The 18,566-nt window shown below is 42.5% G+C and overlaps 1 protein-coding gene across 1 annotated transcript in view; it reads right to left on the bottom strand.

Moving 5' to 3' along the window:
- The window catches only part of HGD (homogentisate 1,2-dioxygenase), a gene marked incomplete at its 3' end in the record, with an annotated part of 41,595 nt that extends 27,623 nt beyond the window's left edge, over nt 1–13,972 (bottom strand). The window contains exons 1-4 of the mRNA XM_079767443.1: nt 13,429–13,972; nt 7,637–7,708; nt 6,732–6,820; nt 2,904–3,009 (exon numbers count right to left, since the gene is read on the bottom strand). Of these exons, the coding sequence (XP_079623569.1) occupies nt 2,904–3,009; nt 6,732–6,820; nt 7,637–7,708; nt 13,429–13,443 (282 nt within the window). The 5' untranslated portion in view covers nt 13,444–13,972. The remainder of the gene's footprint in view (nt 1–2,903; nt 3,010–6,731; nt 6,821–7,636; nt 7,709–13,428) is intronic.
- Nucleotides 13,973–18,566: the final 4,594 nt, after the last annotated feature.

The following is an 18,566-nucleotide window of genomic DNA, read 5'->3' as shown; positions in this document are numbered from 1 at the left end:
ACCACATAGGGTGGCACACACAAAACCATGTATCCTATACTTTATGGATGATTTAAGGGCTTTTTATCAGTGATAATTTTGTTTATACTTAATTTTTGTCTTACTTGCTCATTTTACAACCACCCTGTTCCTTAGCAGAACATGTAATTTGCCTCTATTTGAGGGAACTATCAGAAACTTAATTGGGAATTCTCTATGCTGCCTGAAGGAAAGAAAAAAAAAAAAAGAAAATGTAGTGTGGTCCAAATAACCTCTCAACCTTACAAAACTAGTATATAATAAATGCTTAATTTATTTTACCCAACCAGGAATTCTACCAAAGTACATTTATCCATTATTTCTATTTTCTAGTGGAAGATGGAGTCACATTATTAAGCAGTTTGGTTTATTTATTAAGCAAAAGCAAACAAATGTGGCCATTGTAACTCTAATAGAGAAATTAGAGAATTTGAGATGCAACCCATTGAGGAGTCACGCTAATTCTCAGAGAATAAACAGCGACTTTGTCTAGAATAGTTTATGAGCTGAGGGAAGAAGTAAATAGTTAAATGAATACGGTAAACTAGAGGCCCGGTGCACGAATTCATGCACATTGAAAGGAAATTAATTAGAAGAAATATTTTAGAGGACGGGGAAGGACCGAGGGAGATTGGCCAGCTGGCGAAGGACTGCAGGAGGTTGGCTCCAGGGTATGTCCGGCCCATCTTGCCCAGTCCCAATCTGCCGGACCCCAGCAGCAAGCTAACCTACCAGTTGGAGTGTCTTCCCCCTGGTGGTCAGTGCACGTCATAGCGACCGGTGAACAGTTGAATGGTCAGACACTTAGCATATTAGGCTTTTATATATATAGAAGATAAATGAGGATGGTGTGCCAGATGCATTCCTTACCCCAGAGTGTGAGAGAGAGGGTGGTAAGATACTATTGGATTAGGAACCCAGGTGAGACTCAAGGATGAAATGAAGACAGAGTCCCCAGGTTGGTTGTACAAATTGTCCCCCACACAAGGGCCCTGACCAGCAGAAGGGGAAGGGGCGGGAGCTGAAAGCCCAACCTTTTGTCTTGGCAGGGGACCGTGTCTGTGGGGTTAGAGGTTGGAGCTGGGCCTGACTTTTTCCAATATGCTCAAAGGCCAATATGTAATATACAGGCCAGTGGTCAACTGAGAAGGATGTCTGCTTCATGCATTACACTTCACACAAGTGGAAGTTTAGACAAAATATCCTGGTTTCAGGATGGTTGTGAGGTGGATAATATTTGAAGTTGTTAACTCCTATTTTCCCCGACCCTGAATGCCTTTTCTGTCCTTGCTGGAGGGGAGAATCATTCAGTACTTAATTCTCTGCAATTTCCATAATTAGAGAAGAAGAGATGGAGCAGAGCAGGAAACCAAAAGTGACTATGAATTATTTTGGATCTACCAAAAAATCTAACCATTTAGGGGCAGGAGGGGGGGAGGTTTTGTAGGTATAAACATAATGTTTTGGTAAACCAAGGGGAGGCAGCAGGTTTTTCTTGGGCTTTGGAAAGGGGAGGGAGAGAGAGACTCCTTGTTCTGTGTGGACTTTGGATATGGAGGGGGGTTCTTGAATCTGTGACCTGAACTCCCAGAAGGAGGGAATGGCTGTGTGGCATATCCAGCACGACAGGACAAGAGTGGCCTTGCAGATGATCCCATGCCTCAACCTGGCAAGACAGCAGCAGAACAGTGGGTGTCCCAACGCTACCCAGTGAGAAGGACCAACCAGCAAGGCCAACCCCCACTCCGACTCTGGCGTCTTTTAAGACCAGCATATCCCAGCCAAGACGGAGACGAAATTGTTTTCTGCTAGTGGGGCAGACAGGAACTTAGAATAAAAAATAATAGGAAACGAAAAAAACGAATTTACCTGAATACAATTTCTGCAATTTATATGCACTACCGCTGCCTTTAAGTGAATATGTCAAATGGCTGTATCGGAATCAAGGTTCTCACCTCCGTCCAGTGTGCCAGGCACTGTTTGAAGCACGTTCACACCTGTTCTCTTACATAATCTTCACAACAGCACTGCACAGCAGCTTATCATGCCAATTTACGGGTAAAATGCCACGGCTCAAAGACACAGCGGGGTGTAGAGCAACAGGGATGCAAACTCAGGCCTGTTTTTCTTCCTGCACTATATAGCTGTTATCAGTGGCATGTACCTAAGCTCAGGGACAAAGGGGATACACTGGGGTTCTCAGAAGGTAAAAAAAAAAAAAAAAAATAGAGCTCAGTCCTTTGTAGCATTGAGTCTGTCTCATTACTGAAAGCAGAGTATCTAAATACTGATGTCCAGAAGAAAAGCCCTCTGGTCACGCAAACAAAAGAAGGAAGCTTAGCAAGAAATGGAATTTCCTAGGTCTGCAGAGAATGTGACAGTAATCTGTTACCACAATAAACGTACAGACTCCAGCTCAGACAAGTCTCTCATCCCTATACCAGAGGCCTTTTTTCAGCTATGTGAGTATTGAATGTGTTTTTGATATTCTGTGGTAAGTTTATAGTAAAACAAACTAACCAACCTATGGACATGTAGCCTGTATAATTTTTCACTAGCCTGTATAATTTCCGTTCATCCAACTCACCTGGGCACTCCTGCAGAGTTTGAACCACTTCTGTGCCTACCTAGTTGCCATTAGGCTAGAAAAACACAAGCTTACAGAAACCCACACACACACACACACACACACACACACACACACACACACTCATGCAATCAATCAAATCCAAAATTCCTACCCAAGTTTGAGTAAAACAAAAGATACAGCTTAATATTTATTTTAAAAAACACTGTCTAATTTCTCAAAGACCCAGGAGTGACTTAAATATTTATATTCGAGGCTCTGGATACACGGCATGTTCCAATTCACAGAACCTGTTTACCTGGTTAGGATCAGGATCAACTTCATCCCAGTTGTTAGTGACATGGCCTTGGTCAGTGGATTCAAAGGGCTTGTGAGAAACTGAAGGTAGGATCCTATACAGCCAACTGGGAGGAAACAAGGACACATGTCTTAGGGGGATGTTATGATACACAGACTGGCTCAGGAAGTACTATCGGGAAGATGCTTAAGTCAACAATGATCTATGCACTTTAATGTGAAAAGCAACGACCCAGCATCACTCCTTAATAGCCACTGCTGCCCATTACCCTGGCCTCTTCTCACCTTTCTACTCTACCCGTCACTCTTCATATTAAAGCTCTGGCCCTCAGTTATTCCCATACTGACCAAAAATGAAGAACTGTCTTCCCCAGTGACAACTATAAAGGAAAAGGAAGTACCTTGAAGGACATCTGTGTAGGATCACCCATAGAAAAACATTAGTTTATATATGTTATTAAATGCCAGTCCTTGCTCTGGAAGGTGAGGATAACGAATCCTTTGTAGATTGGAAGATATGGGTGGTTTCTTTACTTTTGATATGTAAATACATTTTATTCTTTAAAATTATAAAGAGTATTACATGTCAGTGGTAAAAATAATTCAAATAATTTAAAAAGTCCTGAAAGGTAAATGGCTTTCTCCTTCAGAGCCAATCCTCAGAGCTCCACAATTTCCTTGTATATTCTCTCAGTATGTCCAATGCATATATGAACAAAATTGCCAAATCATTGTACCACTTCATTCTCACAACAAAAATATGTGAAAGTGTCTAATCAGCCACATCTTCACAAATATAGGTTAGTATGAATAATTTTGCCCTTACAGGTAAAAAATATTTCATTTTAATTTTGTATTTCCTTTATTATGAGTAAGGTTGAGAATCTGTATGTTTATTGGACCTTTGTCATTTTTCTATGAATTTCTTGTACAAGTGCTTTATAATTTTTCTATTGCGTTATTTGTCTTTTTAATATTAATTTGTACGAAGTTTAGGAAATGAACACTTCTGTATTCCAAAATTGTAAGACTATCTGTTCTTATTTTCTTATAGTATATCTATGGTGCCTTCTTTCTTACCTCCCTCCCTCCCTTCTTCCCTCCCTCCCTCCCTCCCTCCTTCCCTCCCTCCCTCCCTCCCTCCCTCTCTCCCTCCCTTCCTTCCTTGCTTCCTTGCTTCCTTTCTTCCTTCCAGTTTTCCTATCTGTATATGTCAAGGTCTGAGCCAAAGATCTTCCTGTCAGGACCCAGATTTCAGGATTGAGGTGGAAAAGAAGACTCTGATGAAGAAACTTTGAAGGACACCTGGAGGACAACCCTCCAGAAGTTGAGAGGGACACTGAAACTCACTAAAATGGAACAAAGTCCTTTCAGAGGCCATTACCCTGACAGAGAACTAAAGGAAGAAGAATACTACTTCTGACAATGGGAGACCAGAGAAGCTTGAACAGGCTCTGGTCCTTTAAGCCCTAGGACAGTCTATTTCAGGGCGGGGGGTGGGGGGGGGGCGGGTTGGGAGGTAGGAGTTGGCCTGACAGCACATGAACAATTAGAGAGATTAAAAGGCTGGATTTGTTCAGTTTCCATTTGATTTCTCCAGCTCTAGATGATGTGACCCCAGACATTGGTCTTTTAGGCCATGAAAAATTAAGCTTCTCCAGCTTCTGGTAGTCTATGGAGTTGAGAGTGTGAATGTATCTGTGTGATCATGGGCAAGTTAAAACACTTTCTCAACCTTGTGTTTCTCATCCTTGTCTCCTAGGATTGTTGTGAGGTTTCAGAGTTTATGTACCTAGAGTGCCTGGTGCAGAGTAGGTGCTCAATTATTAGATTCATGTTGAATTGCATGTCAACTCCTAATCAGCTGGGTTTTTATGATGGTCCAAATTTTCCACATTCCCTGTCCTGACTCTTACTTTCTCAGGACTTAAGGAGTCAGTTAATTAATATTATAAAAATTAATTCTTGGTCGATATGATCTCAGGTAGTTTTGTGGGGCTCTGCACTGCACTCCGTGGCTTAAATGAGTGGTGACTATAAGAATACTAGGCTTACTCACCTATGGATGGGATTGGTTCCATCTTCCCATTGGGGATTTTGATCATTTTCACAAAATTCGTGTGGCTATCTTTAAAGAGTTCTAAACAGATGGGTGAGCCATGCCTAGGATCCTTTTTTTTTTTTTTTTTTTTTTTTAGCTGAGTTTATAAAAATCCCCAAGCAGCAATACATTGTCCTGGACAGAGATTTAATTCTGAGTCAGGGAATGGTGCCAGCTTCTTAATGAAATGCCAACCGCTCATTTTCAGCCTCCTGGATCAGAGCTTAGCTCCTGCTGGCTGAAGATATTGCTGAATAATGGGGGCAGGCAGCAGAATCCAGAATCCAGGTGTCCCATTAGTGAATGGGACATAAAGTCAAGAACATAGTCATGGAGGTCAAGTTGTTATACATTGGATTGGACAGGAATTGTCTTTGTTTACCTTATCTTGACTATTGGGCTTGCACAGATAGAGATGATTAAATAGCAATAGAATTAACCCCTGGTTTTTTACAAGTATGGGAAACTATTTCTTCCTCCCCCCATGCACATATCTATTGAGAGAGAAGCCATTTGATATTGACATAGTAGCCTAGTACCTGCCATATCTCACACTCAATTCTCTGGTAGCCTCTTAGGGATAAATACTCTGTATTGGAGGAAGAAACTCATCTGCTATGGTGGCAATAATGTAGCATAATTAATGTTAATTGAGCACCTATCATGTGCCAGGCAATGTGCTAAGCACTTTACATACATTCTTTCCTTTAATCCTCATGACAACTATGAAATAGATACTATTATTATCTTTTTGACAAGTGAGGAACCTGAGGCTCTAAGCGGGTAGATGACTTGCCCAAGTGCACAAAGCTGGGAAGAGAAGAAGCCAGGATTGAAACTCAGGGCGCCTGACCCCAGAGTGGGCATGATTAACCACTAAGGGGGACAATCTGTCCTTTGTGTGGTCCATCATGCTTCTGTACTCACTGTCTTATTTGCTTCTCAGGAGAACTTTGTGGAGATACACCCAGTCCCTTCCACTAAGCAACACAAGACCTCCTGCCTGCTTCTCTAAATCTCCATAGTCAGTAGCAGACCTCCTCACTGGTGCCCTAGCCTGAAATTCCTACATTTAGACACTACATGTTTCAATCAAAACACTTACTGTCTCCCCAAACCACAACTACTGCATCTAACCTGTCCCTTAGGAGTTAATCAAGGGAGTGAGTTCATTGGCCTGGTTTATAGGATTAGAGCAAACATGGAATATGACACCTTGTGCCAATGAATGTGCTGGTTTCCAGCAAAAGCAAATTTCAAAGAGTACAAACCTTATTAATTCAAACCACAAGGGGCTGTAATACATGACCTTTAAAATACTTGAGCTTGGATTATCCAACCTTTTCATGTAAAGAACAGTCAGCTGAGGAAGATATTGTGCTGAATCTTCTATAATTTTGAGTTAATCATTATATAAAAACAAACAAGTAAACCAAAATCCAAAACTCCACTGGACAACCCTATTGGGAACATTTTCTTCGGAGGAAAAGTGAGAATTTGTAAGTGGAGGTGGACGTGTGTTTCCAGGCTCTGGGCAGCTGTTCTCTCAGCTTCATCCCCCAGTCACCTGATTCTAGCTGGAGACAAGGCCCATGATCCAGAGCACAGTCTGTGAGAAGTAGGATCTTGGGCAGCCCTATGAGGCTGTGGCCCAGGTGTAGGAGGCAACACTAAGTAGCAGTTAGAGCTCCCACAGTCTGCAGGTCAGAATGAACCTAATCCTCATACCTTCTCTTATTGGTGCTCCTTGGACAAGTAAAAGCTGATCCTGAGAGCTGCTCAGCATACAGATTGTAGGGACAAACTTGAGGATTGTTCTAAAACAAAGAAGGCAATAAATAGCATCACTTCAATCAGAAATGCATCCTACCTTCCCACCATGCAACTTGTGAGAGGATTCTGTCCTGAATGGGGGATGCACTGGGCACTGCATATGACCATCCCCCACCCATATATACTTCTTGTAATAATATTTTAGGTATTTTTTCCCTTTATTAGAAAAGTAATGCATGCCTATTGTAGAAAATTTATACAATGTAACCCATATTTCACCGTCCAGAAATAATCCAATGTAGTCATATTGATATATTTTCTTCGATTCTTATCCTCCAAAATGGGGATCTTATGATTTATGTATAGTTCTGTAATAATCAGGACTTTTAAAAAGAGGAAACACTATGTCATAGGCATTTTCTCATGCCATACAATATACTTCAAAATTTTTTGAAAAATGGTTTGCCATATTTTTACTATTGTAACCAACACTAGTGTGAACATCTTTGTGCATAAAATTTTTAGGGCTGATTATTTTGTTATCATTGTCACATCTGATGCTATTCAAGGGAACTATAAAAACAGTTCCCTTAGCCTTGGACCTAGGAGGTCCTCCTGAAAATCCCATGGTTAGTCTTCTTATTTTGGGTTGAGTGCTTTGCCATAAAATAACTATCACCCAACTTTAATCTTTGTGCTGTCATTGTCTGTATCCTAGTTGTCTGGAAGACTGTAAAACTTCTAGATACTTCACAGGCTGAATTACGAGAGCTATGGTGGGTAGAGGTGCTTTGCCTGAGGGCTGGTCATTCATTCCTGTAATTCAGAGCTTTCTAAACTAATATTTTATTTACTCGTACCTGTCCTTCTGGCAGGGCACCAGGGCATCGGGGGTCCTCTGAGGCACATTCGTTCCCGAATCCAGAAATGTACTGCGTGTGACAAAAGCAAAAAGACCACCATTAATGGGATTTAAAGAGTATTTCACAACACTGACAGTCCACAAAGGTAAGAGTTTCTACATGAACATGTGTTTGTGTATGATTTTCCATACATAATACCTTTGCTATGTCTTGACATATGAAGCATTTAGGAAAGACAATATGTTCTGTGTGAATTTTAAAGACTACTAATTAGTTGGAAGAAGAATGCTGGATGACATAGACTCTTCACCCTTCGCTGTACTTAGTAAATTTATGGGCTTGTTCTTAATTATCCTACTCCAAGAACAGGTTCTTTAATTCTGGTTCCATGAAGGATTCCCTGATAGGGTAGAAGGTTCATGCATCACCTCATCCAGATTAATAGGATATTGCTGGGCCTGGATAGCAACCTCCTTGGGTTTGGGGAGCTCCACTCCCCATTCATACTCTGAAACAAGCAACTGTAAGAGGCACAAGGATCCATTCTGATAGCAATATTCTTGAGAGGAAGCTCTCCAAATTAGCTTTACTGCAGATAGAAGATGACATAATCTGGTTCATCTCTAAAAATGGAAAGCTTGAAGCCCTAGCCGGTTTGGCTCAGTAGATAGAGTGTCAGCCTGCGGACTGAAGGGTCCCAGGTTTGATTCCAGTCAAGGGCATATTCCACCATGGTTGTAGGCTCGATCTCCACAGGAGCATGCAGGAAGCAGCCAATCAATGATTCTCTCTCATTATTGATGTTTCTATCTCTCTCTCTCCCTCTGGTTTTCAGTAGAAAACCAGAATCTGCCTACCATTACAAAATGGAGTCTATTCTGATTGTCACTTGTTTACACCCAGAGAAAATAAAGTTAGGGGGTTTCTCAACAAAGTAACACCTGTGGAGCCCATGAAACTCATTGTTACAACACTTAACACAGCTATGAGTTCTTGTTCGCTGTCTGACTCCTCGGTCAGTTCATAAACTCCATGAAGTCTGAGACTACAACATTCTTATGTACCTCCATATGCCCTGTGCCTGGTTTATAGAAGGTACTCAATAGGTATTTGTTGTTTGATTTAGTTGTCACTTAGATCCTATCCTAAGAATATATGTATTCTGTTAAGTGAGGTTAGAACCCCCTTTTTTTCTAACTTAAACACCAAAACAAATGGCCTTTCCCCACCCCCACCCCAGCTGTTCCTAATACTTAATTCTAGCCCAGGATGAAAGTGCAGCCTTGCTCAGGGAGGGAAATGCCACCATCTGAGCACATGCCTTTAAGAGATATAAGAAGGATGTAGGTGGGTGGAGGGCCAGTCCTCTAGAGTGCTCAGCAGCATGGAGAAGGATGAGCTTGATGCAACGTGCCTGCATGTGTGAGCGATGAGCAGGCCAGCAGCTGTCTATATTTGGAAAGGAACATCGAATGTGAAATGTTATGACCTAGAAAACAATGGAAGTGAAATTCTTCTTTTTGCCTCCATACACAATTTTTTTTTAATATATGAAAATCTATCAGCACTAAAAACATGGAGTTCTATTATATACAGATTGGTTAACAGCAGCGGCATGCAGCTTGGAATGATTTCTTTGGGGAAACAGCAGAGACCATCCAGCATTCTGACTCTCCACTGAGCACAATTTTCTTCTCTCTAAATGAACCTCATGCTCACCATGAACAGGATGGAATGTGAGCTGCTGAGAAATGGTAATGACCCTAAATTCTGTGAAGTGGAATTTGGACCAATCTGTGACTGAAGCCACTGAGTGTCACAGTGTCTTTACTTTGTTCAGCTGCCTCATTGTTTCTCTCAGCAAGCGAGGCAAGAGGGTGTGAGTGCGGGGGCGGGAATGCAGCCCATCTATCTGGCCGGCATGGGGTCTTCTCCCTTTTTCACAACTGCTGGCCTCAGAACAGAATCCACGGTTATACTACTGTATGCTTAGAACAAGGGAAGAGAGATTTAGTACTGGTGTATGGAGTTCTGAAGCATTTGCTTCCTATTGCTTTAAAAAAAAAAAATGGAAAAGAAAGTAGCTAGCACAGCTAGCTGGTGATTTGGAAGGGAGCTGCCCAGAGAGGTGAGAGTTCTGAATCACTTTCTCAGTCTTTTCTGTAGAGTACTGACTGAAGAGGAGGGTGGAAACCGCTGAGTCACTATCACATCAGTTGGTTTTCCTAATCCTCTGAGAGAAAAACGGCAGGTGAGTTTTTTAGAGCTTTAAAATTCCAGGTCCCTCACTGCTGAAGGTATCTGAATTAAGGAAGCCATTTTCTGCAGCTGCTTTCCCAAGGCTTTGAGATCAAGGACCAAATCTCAACTCTGCTTATATTTGCTATGAAAATCAGAGCCTTCAACTCCAGCTGATTCAGTGGCTATGTGCAAATATATCTTATACAAAAAAAGTCTAACATTTAGCAAGTGTGTTTATATGTTTTCTTCAGTCCAGATTTCTGAATAATTTTATCCAACATAAAAGTATGATTTCATTTCTTTCCAAGAGAATTATATGCATCCTTTCTAAATAAAGGAACAAATTACTGAGCTCCATGTAACTTCAGTACCATCAGTTCTTTGACAGCTCCCTACTATACAGTTTTTTAATTCTCACCTAGTCCCCAGGATATGATTTATTTGTCAAGAGTGGTTTTATGAGTTGTTTTCTACTGACTCTGATCTGGTAACACCCTGATGGGACAAGCAGATGGTGCACCTCCCTTCCTTTCACTGGGCATGAAACAAAGAGAGAGAGAGAAAGAGAGTGGGGGGGGGAGGAGGGAGAGAGGGGGGAGAGAGAGAGAGAGAGAGAAAGAGAGAGAGAGAGAGAGAGAGAGAGAGAGAGAGAGAGAGAGAGAAAGTCAGGGTAGAGATGGAGCTACAGCTACCATTTTCACTCTGTAAGGAGTCCAGTATTTCTGATTCACTTGTTGGGAACTTAGACTATAGGTTTCTAGGGGAACTTGCAGATAATTGCAGTAGGCTGAAAATGACCCTCAAAGATATTTATATCTTAACTAGAGGCCCAGTGCATGATTGAATCATGCACGTGTAGGGTCCCCTACACGCTTTCGCTTTCGATCGCTGGGGAGCTGGATGCCTGTCCGCTGGTGCACCAGGCCTTTCAGAAGCCTCCGCCCCACCGGAGGCTTCTGAAAGGCCTGGTGCCTGAGCGGACAGGCACCCAGCTCCCCTGCTTTTGATGGTCCGCGGTGGGACGTGAGCTCCCTGCCCCAGAGGCCCCTTCTGTGCCGCAGCACAGCCATGGAGCAGACGCTGAGCTCGAGCCACCGCTGGCGACGCGAGCTCAGTGTCTTGCCGGCCCAATCGGCCACCCCAGCCACCCCGAGTCCCGCCCCCCCGTGCCTCCTGGCCAATCGCGGGCATAGCGAAGGTACGGTAAATTTGCATATTTGTCTATTATTAGGTAGGATCCCTGGAACTTGTAGGTGTTACCTTAAATAGCAAAAGAGAGATGATTTTTGCAGATCTTATACTGCAGATGTAATTAAGTTAAGGATTAAGATGGTGGAATAAGCCTAGATTTTTGGGGTGTGCCCTAAATGTAATCACAAGTGTCCTTACTAGAGGGAGGTAGAGGGAGATTTTACTGCAGAAAAGGAAAAGGTGATGGAAACAGAGATTGGAGCGCTGTGCTTTGAAGATGGTGAGAGGCCACAAGTCAGGGAATGTAGGAAGCCTGGAGAATCTGGGAAAGTCAGGGAAACAGATTCTCCCCTTGAGTATCCAAAAGGAAGCAGGCTTACCAACACCTTGACATTAGCCCAATGAAACTGATTTCAGAGTTCTGATCTGGAGAACTATAAGAGAATAAATGTGCAGTTTGAAGCCACTAGATTTATAGTAATTTGTTACAGCAGAAATAATAATTATGTAGACCAGTGGGACCTATCTTTGGCTAATTATTAGAATCACCCCTGAAGTTTGTTAAATGCAGACCCCAACCTAGTGAATCAAAATACTTGGTGGTGGGGCCCAAAGTTTGCATGTTAAAGAGCTCTTCATTTTATTATTATACTAGAGGCCCGGTGCACGAAATTAGTGCACGGGTAGGGTCCCTAGGCCTGGCCAGAAATCAGGGCTGACCAGGGCCTGCCGGCTGCTGGCTGGGGCCTTCCTTCATTCTGCGCTGCCCCCCTGGTGGTCAGTGCATGTCATAGTGAGTGATAGAACTCCCGGTCTCCTGGTTGAACTCCCGTGGGGACACTTTGCATATTAGCCATAATTATTATTATTATTTTGTTAATCCTCACCCAAGGACATTTTTCCCATTGATTTTTAGAGAGAGTAGGAAGGGAGGAGAGAGAGAGAGAGAGAGAGAGAGAGAGAGAGAGAGAGAGAGAGATAGGTGAGAGAGATACATTGATCAGTTGCCTCCCACAGGGGCCCTGACCAGGGCCAGGGATAGAACCTACAACCCAGGTAGGTGCCCTTGATGGGGAATTGAACCCATGACCCTTCAGTGCATAGGCCGGCACTCTAACCACTGAGACAATGGCCAGAGCAAAGAGCTCTTCATTTTAGAAATGAGGAAATCAAGACTTATAGAAGCAAAGCAATTTAAGAACATAGGGTATGGTCTATTTTAAATTTAATTTTATCTTTTGCATTTTCTTCCCCTAGTTTTGCTTTTATGAAAATGTGATTTCATCTGAGGCTTTGTGTTGACATATCAATTAAAATGAATAAATAAAAGCTGAGAAATATTTTTTTAACATATAATGCTTATTGATTAGAATGATGCAATCTGGCTTTCTGTGTTTTGATTCCTGATCTCTAGAGCTAACCTTTAGACAGCAGGCTGGGATGAATGCCTTTGAAACTAGGAACAAAGACCAGCATGCAATTTACATTGGTGTGCTGGCTCTGTGCATAATAAATTGCTTAGAAATTTCAGCAGGGGAGGATTTTAAATATAATTTATTTATAAATGGTAAGGATATTTCCAACCCCTGCTGAACTCCCCCACAGGATTTTCATTAAGAAACACAGTTTTTATGCACTCTTCCAAGACTTCAACTATACCTTTGATATGATGATTTCCCATATCTATTCTCCTAGCCTTACCCACTTCCCTGAGATCCAGATCTACACCTCCAACCACCTCTTGGGGGATCTCAACTTGACTGTCCCTGTAGCAACTCAAATTTAGCTGAATCACTCTTGGACCCCAGAACAGGCAGGCTCTCTGTATATACTGTGCCTTTGTATATAACCCACACATTCAATTGCACATTAAATTATAAAAAGGAATGATTTCCTAGAGGGAGTGTTAGAACTTATACTGGCCAAGGGCTGTTTGTGGGCCTCAAAATGACTGAGTAGATTAAACAAATGTAATTGGTCAGCTAGAGGCCGTCCAGGAAGCTCCAGCACCAGGCAGGTATTGGAGAGTGGGGTGGGGGTGGGGGGCTGGGGAAAAACAGTAAGACATGTGTCTGTTCATGGTGGGAGGGAGCCCTTTTGATATCTACAGATTCCCAAGTCAATATTTGAAATGAACAATGAAAGCGTCAACTCTCCTTTTTAAAAATCATCTCTCCTTCATCCCCCTCATCGCCCCCAGCCCCAGCCAGGTCCACAGACACCACGGTGAAACCTCTGAAGATGGGGGCTTGGACCAGGGCCTAAGTCCTTTCTAACTCTTACACAATGGAATTCTCTGAAGCTTCCATAAGTTCTGGCTGAAGAAGCCACAGCCAAGTTATCTGGTAGTTTCTTACCTTCAGTGTAGCCATTTTCCTTCTGCTGCAGGCCCGGTGATTTCAGGAAACCCAAGCGTAGAGAGGGTATGAAGTCCAAATGCTTCTGTTTCTTCTTTAAACCACTTGCTGAATGTTCTTATTCCCACCACTTTGCTGTACTCACTGGTCAGCAGGTCGCTCAAACTGGTCACAGAATTGCCTAACTGGTGAAGCAGGGAGAAAGTCCAGCAGGCTTATTTTCCACTAACTGCTTACACAATTGCATTTGTTTACTGACCCCAAGCTGTTTCTGGAAGAGTCTTCAGAGGCCTGTCTCCTCTTCACCTGAGGTAAAGATTGACTAATTATTTGTTCCATTTAAAAGAAGGCTTATTACTAAAAGCAGATAAATTTTTTTAATCCTCACACAAAGACATGCTTTTTTTTTAAATTTGTATTTTTTGAAATTTGGCCCAGATTTGGCTTTGACTTATTTAAATTTTTTTATTTATTTTAATTTTAGAGAGGGGGAGGAAGGGAGAGAGAGAAACATCGATGTGAGAGTGAGACAACAATTGGTTGTCTCCCACATAAGCCTGACCAGGGATTGAACCCGCAACCTGGGTATGTGCCCTGACCAGAAATTGAACCCATGACCTTTTGGTGTACCCACGACACTCCAACCAACTGAGCCACCCCGCCAGGGCCTAAAGGCAGAGAATTTAAAGCTCTCTAGGAAAGGAACTGAAGTAGTTAGTGCCTGCTGTGTGTGGCAGAGACTTCTCTACTCAGTCCTGACTCAGGACAAGAAGGAATAGGGAAGTGTCATTCTCTGGAGAGCAGTGAGAAGACAATTGTGCTCTAGCACAGGTATTGGCACACAGCTGCCTGAAACAGGGACCGGTCTAGACAGCTCTCCGCAGGTGCCTCCTAAGGTTGAGCTGGGTGAATTGTTCAGAGCTTTTGAAGCAAAGCAAACCGAGATGTTTACTACTGCTCCCTCAATTCCTTAAATTCGTATAAATTCTTTAAGAATCTTGTTTCCTAATGCCTTTATTTCTTTGAAAACAGACCAAGGGATTACTTTCCAGTCACTTTTTCCATGACTTCCTTGTCCTTCATCTTGGCTATTCTCCTTAGCCATGGTCAGGTATCAACTTCGTGGCTAATTGTATTCAGGAAGGAAGAAACCATATATCGAATGCATCCTCTTGCCAGATTTTCCCACAGACATTACCTCATTTAATTTCACACAAAAAATCTTGTAAACAAGGCTTTATTATTACAAACTCCAAGTGCAACAGACCAGGCAGGAAATATAATTGGGTTAAGTAGACTAGGTGATTTTCCCAGAGAAGACTTTTATATGAAGCTCCAATTTTGAAACATTGGCAACTGAGTGAATGAATAAAACCACTGTGGTAGATTGCAAAAAATGCCCACAGTGCCCTCCCATCCTGTATGCATGCCCCTTTGCAATGTGACTTTGCTGCTCCTCCCATCAGGAGACGGAGTATTTTTATTTTTACCTCCTTGAATCTTACTTTGTTTAATAGCAAACACGACACAAGCAGAGGCTTGAAAAGTGCTTGTGCCTTAGGATTTGTCCATTTCTTGCTACTTGAGACCACCATGCAAAGCTGGGCGGGCCTCCTTGAGAATGAGAGACCACATGGAAAGAGAAGTTCAGGCAAAGCTCAGCACTGACTGCCAGCCATGTGAATAAGGCAGCGAGATGACTGCAGATATATGAGTGATTCCAGGTGAGACCTGGAGAACCACCAGCTAAACCGAGTCCAAATCGCTGACCCTTTCCTACCATGGCAGCAGCAGAGTGATTTGCCTTTGTCTAAAGAATTAAGACAGAGAAAGCCAGACCAAAGGGCCCATGCTGATAGGAACAAGTGACAGGTTGACAGCAATCGGTGTGGACCAGGCAGCTACAGGGCATCTCAGCATTTATCAGCATAGACCCGTGGTTGGCAAACTGCGGCTCGCGAGCCACATGCGGCTCTTTGGCCCCCTGAGTGTGGCTCTTCCACAAAATACCACGGCCTGGGTGAGTCTATGTTGAAGAAGTGGCGTTAGAAGAAATTTGAGTTAAAAAAATTTGACTCTCAAAAGAAATTTCAATCGTTGTACTGTTGATATTTGGCTCTATTGACTAAGGAGTTTGCCGACCACTGGCATAGACAGATGACATTGTGGTATTATATAAGCTTTCCTGGAATTTATATGCAAACCTGGGAGGAAAGGGGTATAGACCCCAGCTTTATGAAGGCTGAGTTTTTATATTTCCTGTAGTTTGCAGATTCAAAAGTAAATTCAAGAAAAATAAAAAAATGAATTCAAGCCCTAGCTGGTTTGGCTCAATGGATAGAGCGCCGGCCTGTGGACTGAAGGGTCCCAGGTTTGATTTCGGCCAAGGGCACATGCCTGGGTTGTGGGCTCAATCCCCAGTGTGGGGCGTGCAGGAGGCAGCCAGTCAATGATTCTCTCTCATCATTGATGTTTCTATCTCTCTCACTCTCCCTTCCTCTCTGGAATCAATAAAATATATATATTTTTAAAATGAATTCAAGAAAAATACTTTTTGCAACTGAGTTTATGAGTACACTGGATCTTGAATCTCTATTGATCTTAAAAGTTAGTCTTTGGTGGTTAAAAAAATAAAATAAATAGGAGCCAGTATGAGACAAAGGAAAAGCTTTACTGCTTTATTTTTCCATAAACTTTCTATGCTCTTTCCATTGAATCAACTTTGAAGGCAGACTGAAGAGGTGTTTGGGTTCTTCCTGAGGTGTGAGAGATTTCCTAGAGAGTGGTAACAGATCCTTGACTGGATGAAAATTACTTTGAGGGCCCTGAAAACATTTAAAATTGAATAATAAACCTATCACTGACTTTAGGGATTTCTCCAAAGTGGGAACTATTTCTTGTCTTTTTCTGTTTTTATAGCAATGATTTAATAAAACAAGCACTTCTAGTGCCGGGCACTATGTTATATACACACAGGGGATATGAGAATAAAACACAGGGACAGACAGTTCTGATTGGCTTCCCATGTTAATGTAATCACACACTCATTTATTTTTAAAAAATGTTTTTATTGATTTCAGAGAGGAAGGGAGAGGGAGAGAGATAGAAACATCAATGATGAGAGAGATTCATTGATTAGCTGCCTCCTGCATGCCCCCTACTGCGTGTTGAGCGAGCAACTCGGACATGTGCCCTGACAGGGAATCTAACCATGATCTCCTGGTTCATGGGTCAAAGCTCTGAGCCACACCAGCCGGGCTCATTTCTTTATTTTACAATTATCGAGGACCTGCTAGTTGCCAGACCCTGTGAGATGTGGGGAACACTAGATGACTGAGCCTCAGTCCTGTTCTCTAGCAGGACAGCGTACTGGTGAAAACTGACCAGTAAATGGGTCATTACAATAGAGCGCCATATGTGCTGCAACAGGAAGAGTCCAGGGTGCTACGGGAAGGATTGGGGGGCCACCTCGCCCAGACTAGGAGAGCAGGGAAGGCTACCCAAAGAAGATGATGCCTGAGCCAAGTCACATAGAATCAGAGTTGGTAGGGCACGGAGCAGAGGGCAGAGTGTGTACAAAGACAGAGAAGGGTAAGTGCAGTGCATTCAAAGACATGGGTTTAGGGCAGGGTGACTGAAATAGCAGAGTGGAGGGATCTAGTGAGGGAAGGCTTCCAGGAAAGGGGAGGTTTGGTCAGATATTTGAAGCAAGGGAATAGGGGACCTTCTAGGCTGGGTACATGCTTTAGGGTCCAAAGACACCCAGTAGAAGGAACAGGGAGTGTGTAGGGCCAAGACAGACGTATACTGGATCAGAACAGAGTCACAATATCAAAGTGGCAAGCAAAAAACACAAAGATGCTAAAAACCAGACAGGGGAGGATGGAGTCAGTACACCGACATGGGGAATAGGTGAGGTGAAGCATTTGAAAAGAACCAGGAACGGGAGACCCCAGGTGTCTGCTTCTCCCAGACTCTGGCACAAGATAGGCCTACGCTCCACAGAAGCCCTGGAAGAAAAGTCAGAGAAGTTTCACACTTACAGGTGCCAGGGAGTGGGGACTAGGACCAACACCAAGTGCAACAAGTGCTGCTGAGACCTCCAGCCTCCTTTCCCAGCGCACTTCCAGCATGCTATCAGCAAGTGCTCTACCTCCCGACAGGAGACGGGAGTACTCTTCTCTAGGACAGTGGCTCATAAAGACTACACATTTTGATAAATAATTATCTATAATAATAAAAGCGTAATATGCTAATTAGACCGGGAGTCCTTCTGGACTAAGCCAGGGCTGCAGCCGCCATGGCTGCGAGGGAGGCATCCAGGCAGCCGCCTGAAGGTCTACTCTTGCATGAATTTCGTGCATCGGGCCTCTAGTTAAATATAAAAAGTAAAGTCTTTCCGGAAATGCTTCTTTAATGAGGTAGATGGTTCCCTTCCCCCATTAATTTCTATATCCATAATTAATAATTCTTGTTTTTAGAATGAGACAAGATTCAGCATCACTTAAGCTTATTTTTCAGTTTTACAGACATAAGCACTGAGAAAATATGTTCATATAAATAGTAGATATGCCTGGAAGGAATTTTGCTATGGTGTCACTCAGTTCTCCTCCTGAATTAAATACTAATAAATACATAGTGTTCTATCATTAAACATTATTTTTAATGGCCTACCAATCAACAACTCAGTAGGGTTCTTTAATTTTGTTGCAAGGAAATAGTTGGAAATCTAATTGAAAAAGGCTTGGTTATCTAGCTATGGGAATCACTGACTTTAAATGTTACCTTTTCACTTTGAGGCACTTTGTCTAATTCATTTACTCAGAAAGGGTTGGGAAAATAAGAATTTTAATTGTACATACCTTTGCCTGTATAATTACATTTGCTAAAAATGTTATTTTGCTATTTTGACAGTCCAAGCAAGAAGCCATGCCATGAAAGAATGTGTCACAGCCTTGGATATTTCTTACCAAAGCTCTTTGCTTTGTTCTCTGGAACTCTCCCTTAAGAGCTCTGCATTTTAAAAAAAAGTAATTGTAAGAAGTGGACAAAAGTCCTTTCTTAAGTAAAACTAATATCCAGAATTGTCCTTTTGTTGGCATCCTGAAGACACGTACAGCTTGGGAAAATATACCATG

The sequence above is a fragment of the Cnephaeus nilssonii genome, assembly GCF_951640355.1.
Source record: "Cnephaeus nilssonii genome assembly, chromosome: 3".
Classification (NCBI taxonomy): Eukaryota; Metazoa; Chordata; class Mammalia; order Chiroptera; family Vespertilionidae; genus Cnephaeus; species Cnephaeus nilssonii.
The sequence above is the reverse complement of the archived record's forward strand: the minus strand, read 5'-3'. Positions and strand labels throughout refer to the sequence as shown.